This window comes from Arvicola amphibius, chromosome 6 (genome assembly GCF_903992535.2).
Source record: "Arvicola amphibius chromosome 6, mArvAmp1.2, whole genome shotgun sequence".
In the NCBI taxonomy this organism is placed as follows: domain Eukaryota; kingdom Metazoa; phylum Chordata; class Mammalia; order Rodentia; family Cricetidae; genus Arvicola; species Arvicola amphibius.
In genome coordinates this window covers 79,705,581-79,718,396 of record NC_052052.2, presented here as the reverse complement: position 1 = coordinate 79,718,396, position 12,816 = coordinate 79,705,581, and the positions used below count along the sequence as shown (strand labels likewise).

The 12,816-nt window shown below is 46.4% G+C and overlaps 1 protein-coding gene across 3 annotated transcripts in view; it reads right to left on the bottom strand.

Annotated features, from left to right (window-relative positions):
* Astn2 (astrotactin 2) overlaps positions 1-12,346 on the bottom strand; it is a 980,272-nt gene extending 967,926 nt beyond the window's left edge. For all 3 annotated transcript variants that reach the window (XM_038333150.1, XM_038333151.2, XM_038333152.2), the window contains exon 1: positions 11,869-12,346. In XM_038333150.1, the coding sequence (XP_038189078.1) occupies positions 11,869-12,346 (478 nt within the window). The remainder of the gene's footprint in view (positions 1-11,868) is intronic.
* Between the last annotated feature and the right edge of the window lie 470 nt (positions 12,347-12,816).

Below are 12,816 nucleotides of genomic sequence, written 5' to 3'. Positions count from 1 at the left end.
AGGAAGCAAATTATTTAAGAGTATGTGGACCTTGAAGCAGAATTAGGATTTTTATCTTAAGAGTAATTGAAGGCTTTAAACGAGGAAGTAGTGAAAAGCAATTTGTTTCCTGGAAAGGTTCCTCTGGCTACTCTGTGCATCAGGAGTGGCCAGCTTTCTATAAAGAGCAATTAGTAAATATTTTCAGCTCCACAGGCCAGATACTCTCTGTGGCCACCAGACTGTGCCACCAAAGAGCAACAGTGGCCACGAGCAGCACAGAATCTAATGAGCCTGACTGTGTTCCAACAACACTTTATGGTCAGAGAAATCACAGTCCCATGCGGCTATCACGTATCAGAGCATGGTGTTTTTCTTATTTTTGATGAGTTAATCAGTTTATAGGCCCTACAACATCAAGCCAAGTGCTGCATTTGGCCCATGAGCCATGGACTGCAATGAACAAAGAAAGAGAGAACCCAAGAAGACCAGAAGGAGACTATGTAAGGAGGGTCCATGTTCTGGATGTAGGTGACAGCAGTGGAAGTGGACATTCAAAAGTGACTTTACAAGTGACTTCTTTTAGAGGACATTAAAACAGCATGAGGCAAGGCAAAGGATGGGAGGCAATTCATTAGCTTGGATTACTGATCTCTTGAGATGGTGATATATAGGCTAAGTGGGCTTAGGGATCAAATCAAATAGTAACAGCGTGTTTCCCAGCAGGGTTTAAAAAAAAAAAAAACAGTGGGCCTTATGGTTCATAAATATGACACAAGTTGTTCATTCATATGTAAATTTTAGATTATTGAGACAACATTACTATAACTATGCCAGAAATACTGCATGTGACATGTTTACATGAAATCTGTATTCATCCTCCATCTAAAATCTAAGCTTAGTTAGGTATTTTGTGTTGCCATTGCTATATGTAGCACTCACACCAGGGAGGTGTAATCATCCAAGGGAAGTTGTAAGCATCCAGGGAGGGAAAGAAGCAAGGTATCTTGGAAGAAGCAATAGTGAGATCATGCCCAGGAGTTACGCAGGTGACTCGGAGATGAGGTGTGATCTAGGGGGAAGCGAGTAGCACTCCTACCCTGGGGTCAGGAATTCAACCATGTGCACATCATCAGTAAGGCTAGGGCCTCAGGCAAGGCACAGAGCATGAGGAGCATAGTTGAAGTCATGCCTGGGCCAGAGCATCTCAGAAATCCTCCAGGGATATGCCAGAGTCAGCAACTTTAGGAAATGCAGGTTTCCAAGCCTTGACCCACTTGCCCCAGAAGTTCCTGAGCTGAGAACCTGGGTTAGACTGTGTCACATATGAGATGCTATGTTCAGAAAAATCTGAGTTAACTAACCCTTTTCCATGTACAAATCTCAGGAGCCCAGCAGGATGCTGCTTCTGTGAAAACCATGAAAGGAGGAATTCAGGTAACTGGAACAAAGACAACACAAAGTAGGCAGAAATCCTCTCATCAGGACCCCTCAGCCCTCAGAGCTCTACCCATATGGTGGGCATCGGAAGTTCCTGGATGCTGGTCAAAGGATCAGTCACAGTGAACATGTACATCCCCTTTGGCACCTGGCTCTCACTTAGTCATCAAGCAAAGCACCCATCTCCTGTGCCTTTCCTTACCATCCCACATCCTTCCTTCCTCCGCCCACAGCACCACTGAAATGATTCCCCCAAATGCAGCTATTACTGTGGCTGAAAATCTCTCTTTACTGCTGATTCTGCTAATGGAAATGTTCCTTTCCTTTTCGGCTGCTTGCAAAACCACTCGTGACTTCCCTGCATGCCTGAGAGTAAGACTCTGTCAGCCAGCCACCACCAGAAGGGAGAGGAATATCCCCCACCTGCTACTCCAACACAAACCAGCCTTAGCCTCGGTGTCTCGGTGCTTCTCTGCCTAAATTGTCCTCAGACAACCCCAGAATTCCCTCCTGCCCCCACTTCCCCATAGCTGGCAGAGATCAATGGCCATTTCATGCTTTTGTGCCTTACTGAGTGAGGAACAGGGAGGGAGAGGAGAGGCATCAACAGTGAATCCAGATATAGAAGGAGGAGGAGGGAAGGAGTGGAGTCTACATTCATTATTTATTCATACCTCTACCCCCCTCCACCAAATCAAATCAAAACAAAACAACAAAGATCCCAGGTGGCAAAGAGTCACAGAACATGCTGGGCTATGATGGGTATTCAGCATTTCCACAAGGATCACAAGGCTTACTGTAAGTAAGAATTGTGCACAGTGCTGGGTCCTGACTTATTTGTAGCTTATGGAGAGTTCACCAAAGAAAAAGAGCCCAGAAAACCACACACACGATTGTCGTGATTCATTTGCCTTAAGGATAAGCAGTCAAAGGCTAGTTTACAGGGATGGCATGTGGGAATCCTGGCTCAGGCAGAAGTGCTTTGGAGAGTCTGCATCCAGTTTTGGATGCTGAAATCTGGTACATGCTCCTCTTCAGCTTACTGACTCTCCATCAGAGAAACTTACATAGAGTTCATCTTGCACAGGAGTCCCTATGGGGTCTTGGAAGATGGACATCTCTCTGCTAATTCAATGACAGATTTATTTGCCTGAAATTGAAAGGCATATTATCTAATTCCAATGTTCTAGAAGAACATATATTAATCGATGTTTGTAGAATTCTAATACATAATATTGTTTCTAACCAATGCAAATCCCACTTTAAAAGTAGAAAATATAAAAATCACATAATAGTGCTAAAAAGCACAAGAACTTAAACAGAGTACACCCAGCCAAATAGAAACTGTGTATCATAGATACCAGATGCCCTGGCCATTCCTAGAAAGACAACATTAAACTTCTACAAATTCTTGAAAGGATATGGTCATTAAGTCTTCTGTAAGATTACACATAGCATAAAGGCAGGGAATTCCTAAGGGATGGGAAAAGGGAAGAGTGGAGAACATGAGCAAAAATGGAAAGATGGGGAGACAAAAAATAAAACAGGAGGGAGGCACCCTAGAAGGCACAGAGAATTGTAATTTGCCTCCATGCAAATTTTTAGGTGGCAGGAGCATCCACAGTATATGAACCCAAGCCCAGTGCTCATGGCAAAGAAACACTAAGCTGTGGGGGGGGGGGGGGGGGAGTTATGCTGAAGAGATGCTGAGTCAGCTACATTCAGCACAGAAATAAGGTGCTTTTCTCCCTTGTGTGGTAAGACAGGCACACCCTAGTCCCTATATGAGAAATGGCTGAAACTTCTTGCTAATGAGAAGTGGCAAGAAATAAAACGGGGTAGACAAAGAGATCAAATTTGACAGTCTCTCTTATTCTGTGCAGCATGAAAGCCAGAGAAAATGCAGATCCCAAGAACCAGAGAGAACTTGTTTGGGTTTGAACCAAGTTTAGTATCATTTGAGCCATGTAGTTTTGAGTATGTTTCTAAGGTTTTTGCTTGCATGTGATACAAGCAAATGACATTTGCCATTGAAGGCTGTGTGGAACACAAAAAGGCAGTAGAAGTAGGTGTTACATGGAGCATAATCATTGTCAGAATGTGGTCACTATTTCTAGGATAATGATAGTTACTTGACACTGGTGGATTCTCTGTCTTCCCATTCCTGGTTGCCTCGTGGCTGTTCTTCTTTGAGCAGGAGGATTACACAGTCAATTAGCAAGTCAGCACATATACGATCTGACGTCTACTCCACTAAAGACTTGCTAAGGACATCTTGCCTTTCCACTTCTAACACTTGATATTTCCAGAACATGTTATCTTCTTAAATGTCCAATTCCTTTCTATTTGCCATAATACTCAGTTCTAATGCTTTACCTGGTTTCCAAACTCTTAAACTAAGGCCTTTCCACAAATCCAGCACTATTTCTTCTAATCATGCTGTCCCTTCTGTACCATAAACAAAACCCAGGTGAGGATACTGGAAACAATGGTGAAAATGGTTCTTGGGTCTCAGCTTAAGAAAGGCTCTTTATAAGAAGAGGTGCTGTTCAAACTCATCCTTAAGGGGAAAAGTATGATTGAAACACCTCTCTGGTTTTTTCAAGTATGGATTTGGGCATGGCATAGAGCAAGCTTGAGGTTGCCATTATCCATGATCTTCCGTACACTATGCCATGCCAAGGAAATAGTCATTGTGTTACCAAACGAGGGCTGTGTGCTGGCTGGTTGGAGGCTGCACAGCAAAGCTGCACAAGACAGGTAAGGAGACATGTGCTGTAAGCCATACTCTTGCTCTGCTCCGGGTCGTCATAGTTTCTCACGTGAACAGTATTCTGGGTCCTTCTCTCCCCATCCCTTCTCCTCACAGAGCAGAGTAGAATGCTTTTGAAATGCAAGTCAGAGCTTGGTTTCTTTTGTTTAAGCTCATGCATCTCCCGTGGCACAGGGACCAAGGCTGATATCCTGACAGTTCCCTGCATAGCCATGCGTAACTTGGTGTCTCTTTGCCAGCTTGCCCATTCCACTCCTACTGCATTCACCATCTTTTGCTGTGCCTCACATGACCCAGGTCTGCTCCTGATTCAGATTTTTCTGGGATGACTTTCTGCTTAGAATATTCTTTCGTAGATTTTCTTGGATAATAATTCATTTCTCCTAAGCCTTCATTCCAATCTCACATTTTCAATAAACTTCTCACTCTATGATATTTTATATTAAAACTAAGTCCCTCATCTCAGAACTCTGAATTCTCTTTTCTTCTATTTGTTTACTTTTTATAGAACTTGTCATCTTTCATATACTTCAGAATTTGCTTATCATATTTAACTTTGTTGTCCTTGAACAGTAGCACATGCACCTACATGTATGCACACACGCAGATGAGAGAGAAACCTCCTGAATGCAGTGGTCCTTGTAAGTAAACTCTCTTTCATATTCCATGATACCAGAGCAGTCAGGCATGTCACAGGTGCTTTGGAATTCTCCCAGGACTGGCAGCTACCATGCTGGTTTTTCTACTGATGGTGACTGGTCAGTGCTGAAGCAAAGGGTTCAGTAAAGACTCCAGTGGTAAGCTGGCCCTGAATTCAGTCTTAGATGGAAAACAGGGATTTTATAAGGGTGGTGTGAAGCACTTAGAAACTGAAGGAAAATGTCCTTGTAGGACAATCGGATAGAATGTGATCAAGGGACTTGCACTAGTATGCGGGAGCCTGAATCTGGTCTAAGAGCAAGAAGAGAATGCCAGGTAAACATTCCCATTATGATACTCGTTTTTCTGATAAAATCAAGTTCACAGGATAAACTGACTAGAAAAGAGACTTCTCGGGGAAAATAAAAGAGTTGACTACTGAAATTTAAGTAGCATAGAGAAGTGTAGCTGAGCCCAATGGCGTCTGTAGCAATACAGTGGAGGATGTACTTCCCCCATGAGGTTAAAGCCTTACGTTTGTGAATACAATGTCTTTCTCAAATTTCAACTTACAGACTTCACTGAATCTATAGTCTGTCAAGCCTGGAAAGAAACTGCCGACTATATCAGTCTTGCACTTAACATTTTTGTGGATAATCCCCACCTTTTTCATTCGAAAGAGAATTCTTTCTGGATGCTGTTGTCCAAAAATACTCACAGACAGTAGAAAAAAGCAACTGAAAGCAGATAGCAAGTAGTAGCAAACAGAGCAAGTCCTGCCAAGCACTGCTGTCTGACTGCTAGTCAGGCAGAAAGCTGTTTGCTCTGCTGCAGGGAAGGGAAAACCAGCTATAGTTAATCTTCTGTTGCCACTAGCTGGTCAGTGAGAGAACTAGGGAAAGTGTCAGCACAGCAAACCAAGCATGCCTCTGATTCTGCTCCACCCCGAGGTTAAATACAACCATTCCTGTTTCTAGAGAAGAACAGACTTTTTCTGTCTGCTCTCTAAGAAAAGGGTACCCCTCCTCTAGGACAAAAATACATTATCTGACAGGGTTCTTTTGGAGAGATTGAATCCAACCAGCTGGATACTTGGGAAGGAAACAAATTCAATTTCCCTAAGGAGATTTTTCTGCTTATGGATATTTATTATTTATTTATTTATTTATTTATTTATTTATTTATTTATTTATTTGGCAGGGAAGGAGAAAAGACTGGTATACTTTATAATGCTCAACAACACTGCATGCATTGAGATGCATCAAAACTAGTTCTTCATGTAAGAGGAGCCTAGGTTCAAGTGTTAACTGGAGCTGGGTTTTTTCTTTGCTCAAACCCTGTGTTTCTATATAATATGTAAATAGAGGGTTCAATGCCCTCTGACAGTTTGTAATCAAAAAAGACAATATGCTATCAGTTTTAGGGCATCACCTAAGAGGTCACTGTCAATTTCCAGCCCCTCCCACCTCTCAGAACACATGTTCATGTCCTCTAACCCCAGATAAAACCCAAAGTACAACATGCAAGGGGATGAGAAGCAAGTAGATTTCGCTGCAGGATGCCTGGTCACAGTCAAGCTCTGGGTCCTGCCAAAGCTACCACAGGTCTGCTGCCTCAATACTGTGAACACTGCCTCCAATACACACATGTACATAAAGCACCTCAGACACCAAATCTGGCTGACTCGGACAACTCCACCTTCTCTTCACCATGGTGCTCTCTGAGAGCAAGCAATGCATTTCTCTCTGCCTTGAGTGTTAAATAGGTTTCATTAGATTTCAGCTGGAAAGAAGTAGGGTGGGGAATGACAGAAGGAACTGGAAAGGGGAAAAGCATGCAGACCAAGTGTTGTTTTCACAGAGGTGTGCCCCACTGCAGCCTAAGGCACTGTTTACAATTATCCCTGTCCCAGCAGGGCCGATACTGAAATTTGACTGTTACACAGATATACTCATTCAATGACAATTAACCTGGTGACTGATGGAGTACAAACATTGCTTGAAATATGGCATGATTTTGAGATAGAGTCTCCCTTTTTTCATTCCAGAATCTCTCACAACTGAACAATGGAATTGATGTTAGCAAATATTCTGGTGTCAGAAATACATAGCACAATTGTAGGCATTGTTCCTCCATGCAAATGAAAGGTATGGATCTTTAGACTCAAACCAGAAACCAATACAGAGACACAGTCTCTAAGGCCCTGTGTCCCCTTTTTAAAATCCTGACCAAAAACTGCTAGTTTCTTGGTGAACGGTGACCTTCCCCTCTCTCAGCAGGCTTATACTATAACCCTGGGGTCAGCACACAAGCTGCTGGACAGCTCCCTTGACCTGTCCCTGCTTTCTATCTTTGCTTTTTGGATGTTCTTTAAAAAGACTCCCCATACAAGAAAGGTTCCTCATTGTGTACTGATGACATTTGAAGAAAACCTCTCCAGCCATCTGCGGTGTGTTCTCTTACTAAATCCTCTGCTCCCATTCACCCTTAGTTAGGTGCCTAGTCCCTTACCCCACCTTTGAGTAGCAATTTCTATGAAGACTACAAAAAAAAAAAAAAAAAAAAACCCTCTTCTGGACTGACCATTAGATGGATCACATGGCATTTCATAGTGTATGCTTTTGCTTCAGCCAAGTTGATCACTTTCTTGAAAAAAGCATCTTTTCAGGGACTGACTATCAGGATTCAGCCATGGAGATGCATTTAAAGATATACTCAAAGATTGTTCTTTGTCATACCCCTACTGTCTATACATTACATTGACTCCTATCAGGTTACACAATAAGACAAATTATTCACAAATGTTGCCAATGGTGGTGACTCGGTATTATCACTTTTTTTTCTTCCTTTGGCTGAATCAGGGCAGGTAGTAAACAGTCTGGCCATACTTGAATCATGAAGAGAAAAAAGGATTATACCTCCCTATGCCAGGACATGGAACTTAAATCCAGGAGCAGACTGGAGGGCAGCCAGAGGGCGGGCAAGGGCTCTATGGCATGCAGGTTAACCTCAGGAGCCCTTCAATAATTCTTGTTCCTATTCAAAACCAGTTTTTTTCAATATATCTCCACCAACACCCCCATGTTACCAGCAAAGGCAAATGAAGTGAGAAGTGACAGAGTAGGTCACAGAAGCTTGACACCACAGGATTATTTTAGGGCTCATCTACCCACTCAAATTACAGCACAAAGAAATGCACATCTCGAGGGGAAAATGACCTGTTCAAGGTCACAGTGAGCCATGTGAGAGATTACTAGAGCCTAGCACTAAATAAGTTCCCCTGGTATATTTAACACTCGGGTTCTCTTCAGATTTCTTTCTACAATCTTCAGTGACCTGCAGCTCAAGTTTATTTTTTTTTTCTGCTGCAAGAAGTGTCCCAAAAAGTCTAGTCTTTAATTCTATAGAGATGTCTTTCTTCCCTGATGTCACCCCATCTCCATAGTCACCAGCACTAAACAGCATGTCCTTCACAGTCCTAAGTCCTGGGACTTGATCATCTAATTCAAGTATCACTTTCAAGCCCTCCTACTCAGCTCTCTGGCATAGTGGAGATTCCTGCGAAGTAGTTTCTCTTCTTGTTGATGCAGAGATTGTCTCTCTACCCAGTACCTGCCCTGTCTCAACAGCACCCTTTCTTCAGAATGCCAGCTTGACAACCACCGAGAAGATCCAATAGACTAGGATCCTGCTTTCAGTTCCACCACTTTCCCACACTGCGACTTTGTACAGGAATCTCTCAGAATGGTTCCTCATCTATCAACTGGGAATAACAGTAGTTCACTCTCCATAATATTTTGTATGAATTAATAATAGATGGCAAGAGTAAAACTCTCAGCATGAAATTAAAGATTCAATAACTACTTGCTATTCCTTGATCACTTTTAGGAAAAATTTATCAATGCCATTGACATAATCAGATTCAAAATAAGAGGCCCAAGCATGAGAACCTGGGGATCCTCCACATCCAAATGTGAGTTCCAATTTATAGAAAGCAGCCTTGATTCATGGGAGAGGAAGAGGTACAAAGAGGAATGGATCCAAATGGAAAATATCCTAAATTACCAATACCTACAATACAATACGGAGTGGAATGAGGGAAGATGGCTTTGAAGAATAAGGATAAGAGATGGTATATGCAGAGACATACCTTAAGGGCCCCAACTAAATTTTTGTATTTTTGTAACATTTAATGCGAGCAACAACCCTGAGTCCAGGACCCAAGTCATGGCAAGGAGGGCTTTGTCAAACACCATTATACCCTAGTGGTGGCTCCACACTCCCCACTAGTGGCAGGATTTGAGTCCCAATTTTGTACACACAGCTACGGCCCCTCCCTAAAAGAACAAAGTCATGGTGAAAATATAGTCTTACTGGCCAGAAGTAAATACCAGAGAGCACGAATAAAGGTCCAGAGGTTCAATGGAGCTGCCTTAGGACATTGGGAAAGAAGAGGTCATAAATAATTCACACTGCACACCCCCTCCTGGTGCTGTCAGAAACCCTCATTGCCAGGCAGCCTGGCCCTCTAAAAGCTCATTGTGCACTTCATGTTTACATGCAAACATTCGAAGACCAACACAAATAAAAAGCCCACGTCTCCCTACACAGCTCCTGCTATACCCTGCCATCTGCTGAGTACCTCGCTAGCCAAATCCCTGTCGGGAGCTCTTGAGCTGCCAATGCAGGACTCCGGGGTGGGGCGGGGGTGGTGGTGGGAACCCAATTCACAGTGTGGACCCAAAAAGCTTAGTGCAATCAAAGAGGCAAGTGTCTGTGACTATTCCAGGGGCAGAAGGTCCCCAGTCACCGAGCTCCGGCCTGTGTATCAGTAAAAGGCTCCAAATGGAGTGTAGCAGGGACTCTCAAGCTTATTCTGAGGCACTCAAGACTTCCAGCTCAGGGCTCTGTTTGACTCTTACTGAGGTGCCCATCCTTCTGAAAGCCAAAGTTAAAAATGGCACAAACTGCTAGCTCCAGGAATTCTGAGGCAACTGTATAAGTAGCTGGACTTAATCCTCACATCTTTGATGAACTGGGATGCTCTGAAGTTCTGAATGCCAACTCAGGCACTACTCAGGGACCAGCATTCTGCCCCCTTCACTTAAATGGCTGTGCAGAAGGACCTCCAGTGCTGGCATCCTATGTTCTCTGGAGGAGAGCTATGCCGGGATGGATGGGCAGGGGCATGACTGAGAGTGGTGAGGACAATTTGTGTATATTTGGAGAGAAGAGACCTACACCCCAAGCTTGGTGCCTTCAAGAACTCCACTTAGACCCTTATGCAACACCTTCTTTGGATGTGAGCAGCCCCTGGGTGCACATGGGAAAGGCTTCTGCGAGTTTGTATGCATTTGTCTATGAGTGCTTAACTTATGATGCAAGAGAGACAGGGAAGGAAGGAGGGAGGGAAGGAGGAGATAGACTCTCTCTCTGTGTGTGTGTGTGTGTGTGTGTGTGTGTGTGTGTGTGTTTGTGTGTCACATGCCACACTCCAGAGGCACTGCCTTCGGAAGTCCCCTGGGAACCCGCCAGGGATTCTCCTGCTTGTCCCCCTCCAGAAATCTCCGCAGAAAGCTTTTACTCAAGTAACAGCTAGTCAGAAAGACACAGGGACCCCAAACCCGGTGATCAGCCTCGTTGCTGGCTCAAATGGAAAGAGCCAAAATGAAAGGGAAAGGAGCGAGGGTATTGCAAAATAGATTTTAAAACATCAGGGCTCCCAGGGGAGTGAAGTCTAGTCCATTACTCTGTAGGTCTTTTCCGGAAAGCCAAGAGTTAACCTCGGAGGTTCCAGACTGGCTCCTAAGAAGGCCAACCACTAAAGCCTGTGGCTTCGCGACACTGGAACCAGATCTAGATCCCCAGAAAAGAAGGATCTTGGAGAAGCTTTTCCACGCGAGCCTTTGGCGCCTCTCCCGCACTGTTGTTGGCCTGACTCCGACAACCAATCCCGCCCCGCGCCCCCAAGAGGGGAGGAGAGAGCAAGCGAAGAGCGAGCGCGGGAGAGCTAAGGGGAACAACATTTTTGTAAATGCTCTCTGAGATAATTAAGCTATCAATTACCCGGGTGGGAAATCAGCCGCGCTTCCCACAGCTCCATGGAAGGGCCGACTCCTCTGGGATTCGCTCCTGGAATCAGCAGGCGGCAAGCTGCTGGCGAACTTTCTGATTAACTTTTCTATTTGAGCCCCCTACCCCCATCAGTTTCCTCTCCTGTCCTTTTTTTTTTTTTTTTTTTTTTTTTTTTTTTTTTTTTTTTTTTTTTTTTTTTTTTTTTTTTTTGCTTCTATTATTATTAGCCCAGTAAGTGAACAGCAAGGACAAGCCAGCTCTCGACTAGGAGGAATGGAGAAGGGAGAAGGTGATGAAGATAACGGGGATGGAGGGAGTATGTAAAAGTGGAGAGCTTGGGCTCAGAGACCCAGTCCTCAAACATTACACAATCGATTCGAGCCCGAATTCACAGAAGGCCAAAACCGAAGCTAAGAGGGGAAGGGACTTAGCCAAGGTCACCAAGCCCATACGGAAGCAGAGCTTTCCCGGGCTGGGTCTTTTCTTATTCACGTAGCTACTCTACAATGATCCTAGGAAAATTCACGGGAAAGGCAGAATCCACAACTCCTAGACCAGAGAAAAGTGGAGCTGTCCAGAGGGGTAGTGCTCAGCTTGACCATTAACTGGCATCAAGACAAGGGTCTTTCTTGCTGTTTCTGGTCAGAGCACACCGAGCGACTCGGGTCTCAGGCGTCCGGGATGCAAGGGGCGGAGCTCAAAAACGGATTGTGAAGCGGAGGGCCAGGTCCCCACTGCGGGATCCTTGGCACGCCCCCGGGCTCCCAGAGCCCGCGCTCCAGGACCTCCTGCCCCACACTCCTTTCCAACCACCTGTGCGCCCTCGGGGGCCCCTTCCCTTCCCTTTGCCTACCCAAATAGGGCAGCCTGGACCGGGGATCCCCAGGGCGCCCCCACCAGTCTGGCATCACTTAGGGATTGTGTGTTCCTTGTGACTCCGCGTGAGCGGCAACTACCCTTACCCAGGGTGAAGAAGGGCAGCTCTGTGTTGTCCAGGTCATCTTGCACCGCGATGCGTCCGGGCAGCTCATTACGCACAAAGAGCAGGAGACGAGACTCCGCAGCTGTGCCAGTTGAACCCGCGGAGCCCGGGGACGCGGCGGCCGCGGAAGCGGCGGCTCCTGCTCCGGCCCCGGCTCCGGTCCCGGCCCCGGTCCCGGCCGCGGCCCCGGCGCGGGCACCGCTCCAGCCGATGTCGCTTTCCCGCAGGGCGGGCAGCGTGGACACCGTGACCGTCTTGAGCCGGCATGGGCTGTCGGGCTCCCGCGAGGCGGCGGCAGTGGCGCCGGCCAGCAGCAGCGGCGGCGGTAGTAGAAGCAGAAATAGCAATAGCAGCGGCGGCGGCGGTGGTGGCGGCGGCCCCGGGTTGAAACCAAGACTCGGCCGTCCCCGAAGCCCCAAGCCGGGGCCCGGGCTCCGCCGGGCTCCGGCGGCGGCCATGGCGGGAGGGGCTGCGGTGCTGCGGGCGGTGGCGACGGTGGCGAAGAAGGAAGAAGAAGCAGCGGTGGAGACGACGGACACTGAAGCGAACCAGGACGCCAGAGCTAAGGAGCCTAGAGAGCCACTAGCCAGCGGCCCCCAGCTCTGGGCTCCGCCTCCAGATCGGTCCTGGACCGCCCCCCCCCGCGCCGCCTCCCCGCTCCCCGCCGCCGGCCCCCCCTTCACCTGCTCCCCTGGCGGACCCTGAGCGTTTTGGAGGCTCCGCCCGGCCTCGTGCATGCCCCAGTAGCTCCCTCCCCTTTCCCAGGATCCCCCCTATGGCTCCTGCACAAGGTTCTTCAGCTTCAACACCTTTCTCTAAAATTCTTAACACTTAAGGGCCCTCTTGTGTTGCCTCCAGTCCCTCCTAGATCAACTCAGCTGTCCTAGCTTCACCCCTTCTTTGGCTCAAACCCCAGGCTGCACCTAGG